Consider the following 16,167-nt stretch of genomic DNA (forward strand, 5'->3'; position numbering starts at 1 on the left):
CCATGGGGTCGCAAAGAGTCAGACACCACAGAGCAACTAACGCTTTCCCTTCCCTCCCCCCCCCAAACAAATGGTTAATAAAGAGAAAACTCCCTAAATAATGCTGTCATTTTGAATGAGGAGGATAAAAACACAAAACCAGACGTGTGGATTGTGTCTCTGTTCACAATACATACAGGCTGTTTGACTGAGACAGGAAAAGTTCCTGTGGGTCAAGAAATAAGAGTGACTGAAGGTAAGAACATTTTTAAAACAAGAGAAAACTTCAGCTCACGTGCCTGAAAGCATATCCACATGTCAAGGGCCGTGGGACACTTTCCCAGGGGGCCTGAGTAAGAAGCCTCTCTGGTCTTAGTATCTTAACCGAGGCTGAATGGAACACCAGGGAATATGCTGGAGGGAGGGGAGCCATTGGCCAAAGGGGTGGAAAAAGTGATGCAATCAGAGAGCTCCTGCCCATCTCTAGTTTTATGACTCTTCTTAAAAAAGGAAGGAGAATTCAAACCACTTCAAAATAAGATCACGGGAGGAGACCTGGCTTGGAAGACTGGTTCTGATGAGACAGAAGTTTAGAAGGATTTATTTTCCTGGTTGATAATCACAGTCCATGCCAAAGGACTACTCCACCTGACTACTGCTTTGTAGCAAATATAGGGTAAATTTTAAACTTACACAGAATAATTTCTCTGGGAATTGGGAACAGCAGACGGAGAATCTACAAACAAATGACGCTGAGAAATAAAGGCTCTCCTTCCCAACAACCTAAAGCTTGACAAATCATATCAATGTTTTACATCTCAGTATATTTAAAAGTTCACAACAAACAGAAAGCTCTTCTCTACCTGCTTGCTAACTGGTTTGATGTGAAGAAGAGTGTACTCCCAAGGACAAACCTCTAAAGAAAAAAAAATACCATTAGATTTTCTTTTCTTTCTTTCTTATTTGTTGCCATTAATAATAAATAGTATGTATTTTCCTTACCCAATTCAAGGGGGAAAAAAACACCCTTTTTGTTGCTTTTCATATAAAGACACATTTTAAAAGTTATACCCATAAAGAGTCCATTAAAAAAAAAAAAAAAAAGGACAGAGAAATATGCTAATTGCTCTAAAATTCAAAGCTCCAATCAAGTGAACACTCTCATGGGTGTGAGGATATAGGGCCTCTTCAGGGAAGGTAATCGTAATTATGCAGCATGAGGCCCCAAGTGTATGTCAGTAGCAGATTCTGATAAGATAGGCACCAAAGGAATCACGTCTGGACTGCTTCAATGGGAGGGTGTTGGTGCAGCACTGGTATTTAGCTGTGATCTAGAGGCCAGCAAAGGTCAGGCTGGACAAAGCAGAGTCTAATGAAGCTGCTAGTGTCTGGGGTGAAAGAGCCACAAGGCCTTTCAAATTAGCAGCTGAATCCTGACACTCATTAGTGGCTCTATATGTAGAGGCTGCAACTTAGTCCCAACCAGGGAAACAGCCTAGACACCCTGTATACACACAGCGGAAATAAAGTATGCACAAAATAGAGAACTGGAACCGCTCAAATGTTTTCCCTTTTGCATTTTGACATTTTTCTTTTTCTTTTTTTTGTATTAATGACAGAACTGCATGTGCTTACCTTCCAATTTGGCACTAAAATAATTACCACAGCGACTAAAATGAGACATCATTTTTTTTTTAATCAAGGAAGCTCTAGTCAGAAATTGCTTCTGCTAAGTTCTGTACAAGACATAATATACTCTTGTTAACTAACAAAACCAATAAATCAAGCTGAAGCACTTATTAAAGTATCTTACAGCACTAAATTTATCACTGATGACAAATTTAATTTGGGACTCTGACAGTTTTGCTCCTTGCATATACTTCAACAGATTTCTTTATTATTATTTGCAGGGCCGGGTGTATTATTTCACAAGAAATTTTTAGAGATGTAAAAGATGACTTCCCATAGAAAACAGTGTTTGTCCCACAGTGTTGCTATCACTGGGAAAAGTTACACATTAAAATTCTTTTCTGCAATCCTAGCCTTCGCATACTAGAGTTAGCCGAATTTTTTAAATGGTGATAATGACCATTTTACGAAGCAATTTATAATCATCACTCGCTACTCGATCTCACACAGTCAGGTCAATGCTTGTCCCTTGATAATGAAGATAACAAAATTGAGACACAGAGTTTCCCCCTACCTAACAGGTAGAGGAATTTTAATCTGTGGCAAGGTCTTCCAGTCAAAGGAAGATGGAAAGAAAAAAAGTATAGAAACTCACACAATTGTATTGGGTCTTTTTATAATTATTCAATATTGTAGCTAAAATGACACTATTTCCACTTAAGTATCAAAATAAAATTACATTTCATATGCACATAAAATGATTGTCCAGAGGCAGCCTTTGCTGGATACCAAACTTCTCAGCTATATAACATAAATAATGCTTTATTTTCTCTTCCAGTCCACTGCACTCTGCAGTGCATTCTATAACACACCCGGGCGACGCAAGTTATATTTTCCATAAACTTTTCTGCTTCCTAAAACACACCTCAATAATTCTACATTAGCATTTTCCTGTTGTCTTTTCCAAAAGTGTTTTATCTCTTGACAAATGCTATCGGTATATAAAAACCACATTTCACCGCCTGGTCCCGTTTAAGGCAAACCGCACCGCCTGAACCACAGCCTGACAAGGAGAACACATTAAGCTCTGGAACAAAAGCGTCCAAGTCGACCTGTTTTGCAGGCTGATTAATAGAAACAAGCTCCAAGGACTAATCACAAGTCGAGCCCTGTTTTGCAGATTAATAGAACAAAGACACAGGAGAGGAGGGGAGGGTACAGCACTGGAATACAAATAAGCAAAGGTAGGCACCAGGCTTTCCTTGACTGAAGTCGCATCCTGTACAGCCAGACCCACAGACCCAGATGCCACTCGGGGATGAATCAAAATGCAACGAAGAGAGCAGGGTTCCATCAGTCACCCCAGCCCCAAATGAGGCGTTTGGGCTCCACCTTCTTTGGGCTAGTCTGAGCTAAAAGAGGAAGGAAGAATTTTCAGCCAAATGAGGTACAGCTCTGATGCTTTCAGGGAATCCTTCCACACTTCAGCCAGGCACACACAGCCCTTGTTGATGAGCACAGACACACCCACCTCCCCATCTTTGCCAATGGCCTGTCACACAGATCACCCTGGGAGTGCGTGCATACGTGCAGGCCCACAATCACGCAACAACTTGATACACACCAGCGGCATGAAGTTAGAAAAAATAAGAGAGTCAATGTCCAAATTACCCCGGCATACATTTTACAACTAGAGAATGCGGCCTTTTCTCCTGACTGTAAAAATAAAACCTACCCACTGTGAGAACATATAAAGTCTCAGGCAAGTAGAATGAAAGAAAAAAAATTCATAAGAGAAAACCAATGTTATACTTGTGGTTATTACCTTTCAGTCTTCCTTTTCTGTATACACATTTTCAAGATGTTATTGATACACCTCTGTGTATTTTTGGCGGGCACGTGGCTTTTGAAAAGCTTACTTCTAAATTTAAGAAGAAACACATACCATGAACCTCTTGATGTCTGATGCTAATTCTTGAATGAGAAAAACCAGGTGAGTGGGTGAATTTTTTTACTGGAATTTCAAAGCTTTCATCCATGTGCGTGTCTGGTTAACTGAAGACAGTTTACACAGCTTGAGAAACATAATCTTCAGGAATTGAGATGTCTGTTTTTTGTATGATTCCTAACCTTGATATCCTGCAGTAAGTATTTTCCTTTTCCTTTTTCTTTTGGTTCTGTTCTTACTTGTAGAAATCCAGAAAAACCAGTTTTTTGGTCTCATTCACAAGAAGAGTACTTGAATCAATGGACAAAGAAAATGAATTTTTTCTGGCATATTCGTATTTTATTCTATTAACAATCCAATGATTTTGTTTATTGGGACAATCCACAAAGTAAAAACACGCTTATAATGAAAATCATAAATATCAACAGTTACAAAACCTCAGAACTGACTTTAGGGAAGGCTTATGAGTTTACAAGCTAGACAAACTTCCAAAATTTCCAAAGAAATGATCCTGTCCCTTTCAGACTTTTCAGAACATAGTTCAAACTCTACAGAGGTAATTTCTAGAGCAAATAACCTTAAAAACCAATACCCTCCTTAATATTAGGTTTTCCCTTTACGAATAGTACTGAACTGCACACATGGTGTGTTTGAATGCAGGCAGACAGTCAATACCCTGAAAATTCCCTCACCTCTCCTGGGCCTGCCTCCGAAGCTGCTTTGTAAGCCAGCAAACCACACAGAATTTGCCTCCAGGAAAAGCTATTTAAAAGCACAAAGGTCAGGGCCAGCATTATACATACACACTTAGGTCTCCTGTCTTTCTTATTCATTCTGTTGGACCTACAGGTAAGTACTTCTTACAGAATTATGACATTTTTTCAAGAGACAGACAGAATTGAGGTAAAAAAAAAAAAAATTAAGTCTTGGCTGTTTCACTGTGAAAAACGGTAAGCATTAAAAAATGTTTAGTAACAAAGGCATCATAAGCACAGCTTAAAATCCTCAATCTCAAGAGCTTCCTATGCATTAATTTATTTAAATAATGCAAAAACAAAACTCACAGATTGAATTTCTTTAACAGATATCCTTTCCACAAATTTTCTCCTTAAGTCATAACACCCAAAAAGAAAAAAGAAAAGTAGGGATTGGCTGATAATAGCCCAACAGCTTATTTCCAACTCTTAATAGTTTTACCTCCAACAATTCTGCTTAAGTTTTAATGCAGCATCTTTTACTTTGTTTTGAAAAGATCAAAGCAAGACAGTTTTCTTCTACTGATCCTTGATTCAGAATAGAGGCCCCAATTACAACTAGTGATTTAAGAAGCTGGCCATTTTTATTTTTCTTTTGGTCAACTGATTTTTTTTTACAAAAACCTTTTATTTTCTACTGGCATGAATGAGTGTTCAGTCACTTCAGTCATGTCCAACTCTTTGTGACCCTATGGACTGACTGTCAGGCTCCTCTGTTCATGGGATTCTCCAGGCAAGAATACTGGAGTGGGTTGCCATTTCCTTCTCCAGGGGATCTTCCTGACCCAGGGATTGAACACGTCTCCTACATTGCAGGCAGATTCTTTACCAATGAGCCACCTGGGAAGTCCTTTATATCAGAGTATAGCTGATTAATAATGTGACAGTTTCAACTCAGCCATACACATACATGTATCCATTCTCTCCCAAACTCTCCTGCCATCCAAGCTGGAGGGCTGGACTTTTAAAGCATTAAGACAATAAAAACTTTTCCCCCCTAGTTTCTGTCTTTGATAACTCTGTTTCTGGAATCATGGTGCTCCAAGCTACTTCCCATTGCTTATAAAGCCTTGTTTGGCATTGAAAGTCAGCACTCCTTACTGGATTCAGAGTTAGGACTGATTTGTCCCATCATTTCAATACATACAGCAGCTTGAAATGTAGTGAGAGAAATAGTCATCTCCGTTTATCAAGCCAGACAGGCATCAGAGGCATTTCTTTTTATGTGCCATTATTTTGTACATCATATGTAAAAGAAATTGATAACAAATTAGGGGAGAAAATGGAAAATCAGTCTGTCAGCTCTGATTTTTTTCCCCCTTTACACACTTAGCATTGGTTTTACTTAGTCTTCAATGCCGATTTACTGTAGGTTCTATAAAATTTTAGCACCACTTAAAAAAAATAGAGATCCATCCAAAATCCACCATGCCAGACATTAGGCTTTTATAAACCAGGTGCTTCTCTTCATTTATTTTTCATTTTTTTGTTGCAAACTTCATACTTAGACACTTTAGTCACAGTAATTATATTTACACTTTAACCAAGCGGATCTTTTCTAATATTCATGAAAAACAGTCTTCCTGTATCTCCTCCTGAATTAAAGCAGGTTTGCAACTCATTTTTTCTGCTCTTTACGGAATGCAGACACATTCTGCTAACCCAGAGGCTTTCAAAGTGTGCCACTAACTTCCTGTTTCAGGAACCCTCACGGAACATTCCACGTTCAATTTATAGTTCCCATCCAAGATCACCTTTATTTTTTCTGGGTGAAAATGCAGTACCCAACGTTACTCATACATTTAAAATGACGCTCTATGTAAGTGACCTTAAAACACCCCATACGTCTTCATTTAACAGACATCTATTTACTCTTCCACATCCTCTGACCACATGCTGCCAATATATGGGGTTCCCTTCCTAAATGGTTTATACTTATCCAGATCATTAGTAACTTGTTGTGCAAAAAATACTGTACAATGTTTGCTTTTAAAAATTCTCTCCCCTGCCTCACACACATACACATACAGGGTGACTATTTTCCTAGACTAAGTTTCCTATTCACTTCATTTCTGTCCCTTTTTGCTTCTTCCCTTCTACTCTAGTATATCATAATAGAAAAGAAAGCTGACAAATAAATAAAAGCAGCCATCACAAAACTATACAACTATTGATACTACCTCCCAGGGAAGAAAATCGTATTTATTGTGGATTTACTGAGTGCCAGGAATGTAACACACATTTTAATGCCATTAAACATACATGGAGTAGTGAAAAAAATAAAGGCTTTGGGGTTAGACTTCCAGTTTTGCTGTTAAGGAAATGAGTATCTTTCTGTAGTATTTAGCTTTTCTATTTTCATCATAAAACTTCAATTTTTATCAACTCCCAAATGGTGGGTAATATTACTTCCTTTATAGGATGACAGTTGAGGCTTAAAAACTATTTTATGTAAAATACCTATACGTGAGTGATGCTCAAGAAACAGTAGTTACTGTTCTCTGCATACCCATTTTACAGATGACACTGTGGCTCAGAGATGAAACAATTGGCTTAATGAGGTGAGTTCTACAGTGATAAAACTGAGACACAAGCTTGCTGCAGACAGCTGCTTCTAAAGGCCGCAGCCTCTACACACTCCCCGCTTCTCCCGTCAGTAGGTAGAACACAGCTGCAGCTGTTTAGACTATGTCCAATTTGGGAATCAGACCTTTCAGGGTGTATCTCCCTGATGGGGAGGTCCAGCTGGCAGTTTGCTAACCTGAAGAACTAATGGTTTAAGGGAAAAGGGGATCAACAAGAGGAACTCAGTCCAGGTTCAACAAACCCTTCACTGTCAGAGGGATGTCCCTGAATACAGCATCTTTTTGCCTGTCCCCCAACAAGCTCCCACAGACGTACAGGTGACTCCTTGGGAGGCCACGTGACATGCGTGGACGGTCTTCTTACAGACACAGCCTAACAACTCGTGTCTCAGTTTTATCATGTAGATCTCAGTCTCCTCCTTAAGTAAGTCGCTTCATCTCTGAGCCAGTTTCATCTGTGAAATGGGTTACACAGAAGTTATGTAAAAGGCAGAGGGCCTCTCCCAGAACACAACATGGCTTTGATTACCATGATTCTGTTGTGAAACAACTCTGGCAATGGGGCAGACGCATTAGAAAGGGCAAATGGGCCACCTGAGCAATGTTTAGTCATTAAATCACGTCGGATTCTTTGTGACCCCATGGACTATAGCCCACCAGGCTCCTCTGTCCATGGGATTCTCTAGGCAAGAACACTGGAGTAGGTTGCCATGCCCTCCTCCATGGGATCTTCCTGACCCAGAGATCGAACCCGAGTCCCTTATGTCTAACCTGCATTGGCAGGCAGGTTCCTTACCACTAGCGCCACCTGGGAGGCCCCTGTACCTGGCAAAAAGGAAGAACTGGGTAGAAGGGGCAGCTTTCTAGCTGGACTCCAAAGCCCATTCACTTTCATCATCAGAAGGACTAAAGGAACCCGCACAGTTACTTGGACCCACATAATTACTCACGGGCACATGAGTATAGGGGAGTATAGGGGAAAGGTATGCAGGAAGTGCAGGAAGGCAGAGGATGGAACCAGGCAAACGTGTCGCAACTGTCCAAGGGACCCCAGTGGGCTCAGTGTCTGGTAATATCTGGAGAAATTCATGTTACACTTACAACTCAAAGGATTAAATAAGGAATACATGTTTGTAACACAGGATGAAAATAAATGGTACAGAATCTATACAGCTTTAATTCAACTCTAGGAATTCAGCCATTGAGAACGCAACCATCAAGAAATGTCATATGTTCAATAACTGGTTACTAATGTCCAAAGGACATTCTGAAGGCCCACTTGGTTCAGCTTCTGGCCAAACTCACACTTTATGCTGGTTGCTTTTACTATAGCTTAAAGAGATAGTCTCCAAATCTAAAAGAAACTTCTGTAGCTACCCAGAGCATGGCGATAAGGCAAATGAAGTAAAGAACTGACAACTGAGAGTTTAAAGATACTGTTGGAGCCTGTCTTCGAAAGTTCTCACTGCCTTCAAGGTCTGTCTCACCACTCCCCTTCCTCACCTTCATGAGACCATGCTCACCTGGAGAGATTTTATGCACTCTACTTTTTGAACATTCGGGAAGGATCTAGATGTGTCCATGAAGAGCTCATGGGCATAGGTTAGTCCTTTCTTTGGCTCCACTTTGTTCTACCATCTCTAGCGGTCCTTGCAGATTCATGGCAATGCTTGATATTGTCTTAGAAATATTTTCTTTTGCAACTGAGTATCTCGTAAGTGTAGACCTACAGTCCAGGAGCCACATACACATCTCTACCACCGCCACACTCATTCATTCATTTAGCAGAAACGGACTGAGCATCCACTGTGTGCCAGGCTCCAGGGCAGGCATGGAGGCCCGTGCCCTCATGGCACTTACAGCCACTATATCATCTCCTTCTATCCACCCCAACAACTCTGGGTTAAAAAGGAGCCTGTCATGAGAAAATGAAAGAATGCCCAGTAGCCAGCGCCGGGGTCTCAATGTGGAAGTCCAAGTCTGCCTGGAGCACAGTGCATGGGTCCATGCGACCCTGACTTCAGTGGGGACACTCGGCCAGCACTTCCTTCTTGGTGCATGTGCCCAGGGCTGCTGTCTCTCTCAGTAGCTTCTCGGCAAAGGAGATGGAAGTTGTCCCCATGAAGCAGAAGGACCAGAGGAACTGGCCCACGTCTTACGACACACTGAGGTATTCAGTTCAGTTCAGCTGCTCAGTCGTGTCCGACTCTTTGCGATCCCATGGACTGCAGCACGCCAGGCCTCCCTGTCCATCACCAACTCCCAGAGTTCACTCAAACTCATGTCCACTGAGTCAGTGATGCCATCCAATCATCTCATCCTCTGTTGTCCCCTTCTCCTCTCACCTTCAATCCTTCCCAGCTTCAGGGTCTTTTCTAAAGAGTCAGTTCTTTGCATCAGGTGGCCAAAGTATTGGAGTTTCAGCTTCAACATCAGTTCTTCCAATGAATATTCAGGACTGATATCCTTTAGGATGGACTGCTGTATAGGTTCCCATTTTTTAAACCCTAGATTCTGCAGCATATCATGCAAAAGAGGCTGGATCATTCTTTTCTTCTGTTCTCTCAACATTCCCATTGTCCCCCCTCAAACACCTCCCCACTGAAGCCTGAGAGGTCCTGGAAGGACTGGCCTGGATCTGTGTGTGTCCTTTTTTACAACCAGATGGAACAGTCAAGACTTCCACGTGGCCACTTCTTGAGTTGCCTCAGGTCAAGGAGTAGCGTGACATCTGCGGTTACTAGGATACTCTCCCTCAGCCTCGAGAGCTCCTCAAAGTAACACTGGATCCTAGTGTTGTGTGTGCGTGTGTGTGTGTGTGTGTGTGTTAGTCACTTAGTTGTGTCCAACTTTTTGCAGCCCGTGCACTGTAGCCCACCAGGCGCCTCTGTCCATGGAATTCTCCAGGCAAGATCACTACAGTGAGTTGCCATTCCCTTCTCCAGGGGATCTTCTTGACCCAGGGATCAAACCCAAGTCTCCGGGTTCGCTCTGTATTGCAGGCAGATTCTTTACTGCCAAAGCCACCAGGCAAGACCTGATTCTAGCCCTGTCTCTTCCCAGACTAACTTTGGGCCCGGCACCTTCTCTGCCAAAAACTCAGTCTTGGTCTCCCTTGTCAAATGAAGGCAACACCATCATGACTAACTAGCACTTGCAAAAGCTGGCTATTGTTAATAATTATTAATATACACCCTTTGCGTTTTGTTTAAAATTTTTTAAAATTTTAGCTATTTAGAATTGTTTTGAAGCCCCAGTGAACACATATGAAAGTTCCCTAAGTGAAATATACCATCCAAATATGTTTATCGTTGTTGGCTAATTGAGTTGGTCTCTCAGAATTTGCAGGTAAAAATTTAAATCATGCCCAATGCCGATATTAAGCATAAATGATTGCCCAAGAACACATATATATCTCCTTCCACATTCGCTTATACAACCCATAAAAGCACACGACAGGTTTTAAAGATTTGGACCCAGCGGGCAGAGAGGCACGAGTTGGATCCAACATCCCAAACTCCACATACACCAGCTTCTGCCATGGTATTTATTGACGTGGCCACTGATGGGAGGTAGGAAGCCAGGGGACTGGTGTTGCTTTCTCCTTTTCCAAATAAACAAGGCGGTTGTTAAACCAGAAGTGAATCTGATCCCGTGCAGCTTTAAGAGCAAGTCAGCTGCATTCTGAAGCAGGCGAAAATGTAAACAGAGCCTGAAACTCTAGAGCAGGGCAGACCCGCCATAGGTTTCAGAATGGGAGAGTCCACGGGCCTGGGGCCAAGAAAAATGAAATGTTAGCCTGGGCCTTTAAACAGAATCGTGTAGAAGCAGAGTGCATATTTGTTTAACACACATACACAGACCTTCTTCTGTGCCAAGACCTTCCTGAACCCTCCTGAATAAAAGCTGGAATCCTCGAGGCGGTGGTACAGAAACAATATTGTTCCTACATTGCTGTTCTTTAGCGTCCACGGACTTTCCTCTTGAATGTAGAGATGTTTCTTTCTTTCCTTTCTTTTTTTTTTTTTTTTTTTGGCCCGAGTTAATTACAAAGTATGACTATGAAAATAAAATAAATGAGCCCATTCCACTCATCCCTGTCTCTGAATTCTATCATATGAGTTGCCCATTGGTTTTCTAATCCTCTCACTCAATATCTGCTGTTAATTTGTTCACTATTGCCAGAGCTTGAAGACTGTCAGCAAAATACATGAGGCATCACAAAACTTATAATTGGAAACAAAAACATCTGAAGCTCTTCTGACTGGGTAAAGTACCATGGTGCTGATCAGAACAAGGAAACGTGAGCAACCTTGTAGCTGTTTGTGTGCAAACACAATTATGTATAAATGCGGCAGAGAGTTGAATCAACACTTAACTCCCACTTTGAAAACACTGAGAAAATTACATTTAGAGGCATGGACGAACTCAACATACTGATGATCCAAAATGAGGGGGAGAGAAGAAGGGAGAAAATACATCCTGCTCACACTTGCTTTGAAAACACAGCTTGATGGGCTTTCTCTTGCTGTTTCAACCATTTTAAAATTATGCTGCCTGGGACTCCATCTAATTTTCTGGCTGCAGAAGTTAAGGCACTTCCTCCACAGTTACTAAATCTGACAAATTACACCTGGGTCTACTCTAACATGAAAAAGTGTGCTCTTTGTTCCTGACCCTTGGGCAGCATAGAGATCAAATTCCTGGACATTGGAAAGCCCCACTCATTTTCATTAAAAGCCACAGGAGACTAGCTCTGCATTTCTGTTCAGGAGGGGAACAAGGTACAGTGCCGAACAATACAACTGCCATGCTCAGGTCAGAGCAAGATAGGCTTTTTACTCTTTGCAGCTTGGCTACTGATCCGTTTGTACCCGGATTTTTTTCTTTTCTTTTTTTTTTTTAATATATAAGCATCTTGGTAGCAAAAGAACAACTGAAATTAAAAAAAATAAAGAAGAAGAGGCTAGTCAATTTTTAAATACCAAGTCCCATGAGTGAATTTATTGAAATCTGCTAGCACTAAAATGCTGGCTACAGATCCACTAACCAAAAATACAAAGATGCTTTCAAAATGCCACCTCTCCTCCATCCTGGCCAGACAATAGCACAGTGGGCGATACCTGACCGATTAGAATTTTGTCTCCTCTGATCTGCATTTGGAAAAGACGTACAAGAGCTGAAAGTGATCATAAGAGATTAGGAACCATCTCGGTGGCAAAGAACAACATGAGGGATACAAGAAATCCATGAGCTTTGCTGAACAAGAGCAGAGCCCTGGACAGATCTAACCATCAGGCCACACAATACCCTCTTCTTCTGTCCCCCAGAGAGGGAGAGAAACAGGTAATAGAAGAAATTAAGAATAGCTTTAACTGCACTGTTAGTCCTGTGACAATACATCACACCCGAGTCCTTTCTTTAAGACTCCTAGAAAAATGATGAGGTGAGGGAGTATATACAGAAGCCACAGAATCCGGCAGAAGGCCTCCTGAGCAAGGTTCCCACCGCCCACCCTCCTACCTCCTCTCAGGAACGAGTCAACTCTTGCCTTCCTTCCAAGGAAACACCTTTCTTCCAGGACAAGGCACCCCATTTACTTCTTCAGTGTAGGTCACTGGATTTTCCCAGACCCATCAAACCACAGCCAAACCCTCTTCCTTGCAGATTAATAAGTACCACAGTGCACTCCAATTGCAAACACCCACGAGGGCTCAGGATTGTTTTAAGCTATTTTCCACATACAAATTCCTCCTAAATTGTAAGTCAGGAGACACTGCGTTAATTCTCTCTGGTCTTTAGGAAGCTTTCAGCGTTGCTACAAGTTATAAGCATGGAATGAATATGAGCTAACATACCTTGTTTAGAGCAAAACTGAGTCACAATTCACATTTTGTAAATGAGTTAATAGCTCTCTCCCTGGTCAGATGGCAATTACTTTTGAGAAATCTGCGACATGATGGAAATCCTTAGTATCAAGGTTCTCATTTTGATTTCTGTTTTTAAATTAAAAGCAGTAACAGCATCAGCAAATCAGAACTTAATATTTCCTCTGGAAAAGTCATTGGGAAAGCATGGAAATCAAACTTACATCAGTTCTAACTTACAAAACAGAAGCAGACTCACAGACGTAGAGAACCAACTTAATGGTTACCGGGGGGGGAAGGGACAGTTAGGGAGTTCGGGATGGACATACACACCGCTATATTTAAAATGGATACCCAACAAGGTCTTAGTATATGGCACATGGAACTCTGCTCAATGTCATGTGCCAAACTGGACAGGAGGGTAGTTTGGGGGAGAAATATGTATAGTTGAATCCCTTTGCTGTCCAGGTAAAACTATCGCAACGTTGCTAATTGGCTATATTCTAACATAAAATAAAAAGTTAAAAAAATTCTTAAATCAGTTCACATTATTTGGGGGTTGGAATATCTAATGGGTTACTAAGCAGGCATCCACCTACTGGTGAATCCCAGGGATGGAAAAATCCTTTTTGCTGACAGGATAAAAGTAGCAGCTCTGGTACAAATCCCCCCAGATTTGCTTCCAATCAAATTCTTAATCATGAAAGAGGCTAAAAATTGTACAAAATATTAAAATAATCAAGCATGTCCACAAATACAAGCTCTTTGACTATTCTAATTTGGGTGACTACTGAAGTGGGTGGCATCAGAGAGAAAGTGGGGCAGACCTCATTGCCCGTTTTACAGAGAAGTTGATGGATTTGTCACGCAGTCACCAGAGACTGAACTAAGGCTAGACCCCACCGCATCTGACTCCCAGTGCAACAGTCTTTGTACAAAGGTGGACAAAGATACAGAGTAGACTGCAAAGACCAACCCCACTAGGCCAGTAACAGCTAGCACCTATCAAGTGCTTATTCTTACGTCAGAAAGCCTTCTGCATGCTGTGGGTGCATTAACTCACTTACGACATCCATGAGAGAAAAGTAAAATTGCTACTTCCCACTTTAGAGATGAGAAAACAGAGGCAGGGAGGTATTCAGGGAGAAGTTCAAGCCCAAAAGCTGAATAAGCGGTGGAAATGGGAAATCGGTTGTCCCTGTACAGAAACACTGATGTAAGCATTCCTAAATCAATGTTCAGATTACAGCAGTTCTGGGAATATTAATTTTAACAAAAAAAAAATCTTCAGCGAGATCCGAACTGAGTTGGACATGACTGAACGACTAACAGTCTTCCTGTATCCACTAATCAGTCCTTCTGGATACTAAATAGTAAAGCTAGAAAAAAAAAATTACAGGAAACGTCTCAACTTTCTATTCTACAGAGGACAATCCAAACTGTTGAGTAGGGGTGTGTGTGTGCTCAGGCCTGTCTGACTCTTTGTGACCCCATGGACTGTAGCCTACCAGGCCCCTCTGTCAATGCAATTTTCCAGGCAAGAATACTGGAGTGGAGTGCCATTTCCTACTCCAGCGGATCTTTCCCACTCAGGGATAGAACTTGCATCTCTTACGTCTCCTGCATCGGCAGGCAGATTCTTTACAACTGCACCACCTGGGAAGCCCTGGGAAGTTGAGTGAGGTGGCCAATCTGAATTCACTCTGTCCTTTTCCAGCTTTATTCACAATTCCTAGGGCATGACCAGGATACTCTCCCAGGTTGCATAAGTAAAGGTCAGTTTTTGTGCTCTATATATACATAAGGCTCTCAAAAAGTAAGAAAGCACATAAAAATCCAAGACTCCTCTACTACTGATTTTCTGATCTAACACTCCCATTTTAAAGATGCAAAAACTGGCTCTAGAACCTAAGTGACTTGCTTAAATTCACATAAATACTTAGTAGCAGAGCTAAGGCCTGAAAAGTGGTAATTATTAATATTGCTCTAAGCAAACCACCAGACACTCTTCTCAATTCATCGCAAACATCAGCCAATTTAATCCTTACCATAACCCTCTAAAGTAGGTATTATTTTCTCTGTCTTAGAGATGCAGAAACTGAGGTTCATCCTCTATGAGTTAACCTCTTCAAAACCAGACAACTGCCAGTTGACGAAGCCAAGATCAACATGTTTCCTTATCTGGTCCCAAAGAATATGCACCAGCTTCAACTTTTCTGGAGCTAAGAATTGCAGTACCAAGAATTCTAGAACTGAGCTCTTAACCTGTAACTTGCAAACTGTCTGGGTGTCTTGCGTGTGTGTGTGTGTGTGTGTGTGTGTGTGTGTGTGTGTATGTATTAGTCACTCAGTCCTGTCTGACTCTGCGACCTCACAGACTGTACCTCATCAGGCTCCTCTGTCCCTGGGATTCTCCAGGCAAGGATACTGGAGTGGGTTGCCATTCCCTTCTCTAATCAGTCTTGCCTGGGGAGCTTTAAAAATACAGGTCACTGGGCTCCACCTCAAGAAGGAGAATCAGCATCTTGGGGGGGTGGTTATGGCTTCAAAATCTGTATTTCTTCAGAGTTGATCAGGTGATTCTCATGTGTAGCAAGAGTTGAGAAACTCTAAGCAAGATATTTCATGAGTGTTTCCAATGTAAAACGTAAGGAGGAAATGAATCTCCTAAGGCTGATGGAATGTTCAGAGTGGCTCAGTCTGCATGAAGGGTAACACTGTGACCCTCCCCCAAATTTTTCTGTGTCCCATCGACACACGTGCAGCCCCCGTCACACAAACAGACGCATATCTACTGTACCAAAGCTCTGCCCCCATTGATCTTGCCTAAAGAAATCTGCATCACAACGAACAATTCACAGCAGTTCCACAATTCGTGTTCTGTTGGAAACACAGCATAAAGGTTTCATCTCACCTTTATTTTTTTGGTTTAAGACACTTAAGCTGGCACCATGCTTTCTCAGCATTGAGCCAAAAAAAAAAAGAGGGGAAGACTGTTGGAAGGAACACTTACCAAGGTGCACCATATATCCTGAATCCCTTCACTGTTACCTCCGAGTCTTGTAAGTAAATACTGTTTGTCAGGAGGGACTGAACGTTGTCAAAGTCCTCTGGTTTCAATTTCGACACAGAGGGGAAACGGTAGTAGTCCTGTTTAACAAGGTCTGCCATGAATTCCTTATCAAATGTCAGTTCATGATTCCCAGCAATCACTATTTTATATTCATATGGCAGGTTTCCTGAAATACGGAAAAAAAAAAAAAAGAGCACCAATTAGCACGTTCATTTCCCATCACGAAGTACAACCGCCATGACTGCATGATTATTAGACAGTATCCCCAAATGAAATAGATCACACATTCCTTTATATTTCCATGGGAACCAAAATTTATGACTACTCCTTT

The 16,167-nt window shown here is 41.6% G+C and overlaps 1 protein-coding gene across 1 annotated transcript in view; it reads right to left on the reverse strand.

The window, feature by feature from the left end:
- The window catches only part of MPPED2 (metallophosphoesterase domain containing 2), a 203,107-nt gene that overhangs the window by 84,444 nt on the left and 102,496 nt on the right, over window positions 1-16,167 (reverse strand). Inside the window, exon 3 of the mRNA XM_055549195.1 lies at window positions 15,777-16,002. Within this exon, the coding sequence (XP_055405170.1) occupies window positions 15,777-16,002 (226 nt within the window). The remainder of the gene's footprint in view (window positions 1-15,776; window positions 16,003-16,167) is intronic.

This window comes from Bubalus kerabau, chromosome 15 (genome assembly GCF_029407905.1).
Source record: "Bubalus kerabau isolate K-KA32 ecotype Philippines breed swamp buffalo chromosome 15, PCC_UOA_SB_1v2, whole genome shotgun sequence".
Classification (NCBI taxonomy): Eukaryota; Metazoa; Chordata; class Mammalia; order Artiodactyla; family Bovidae; genus Bubalus; species Bubalus kerabau.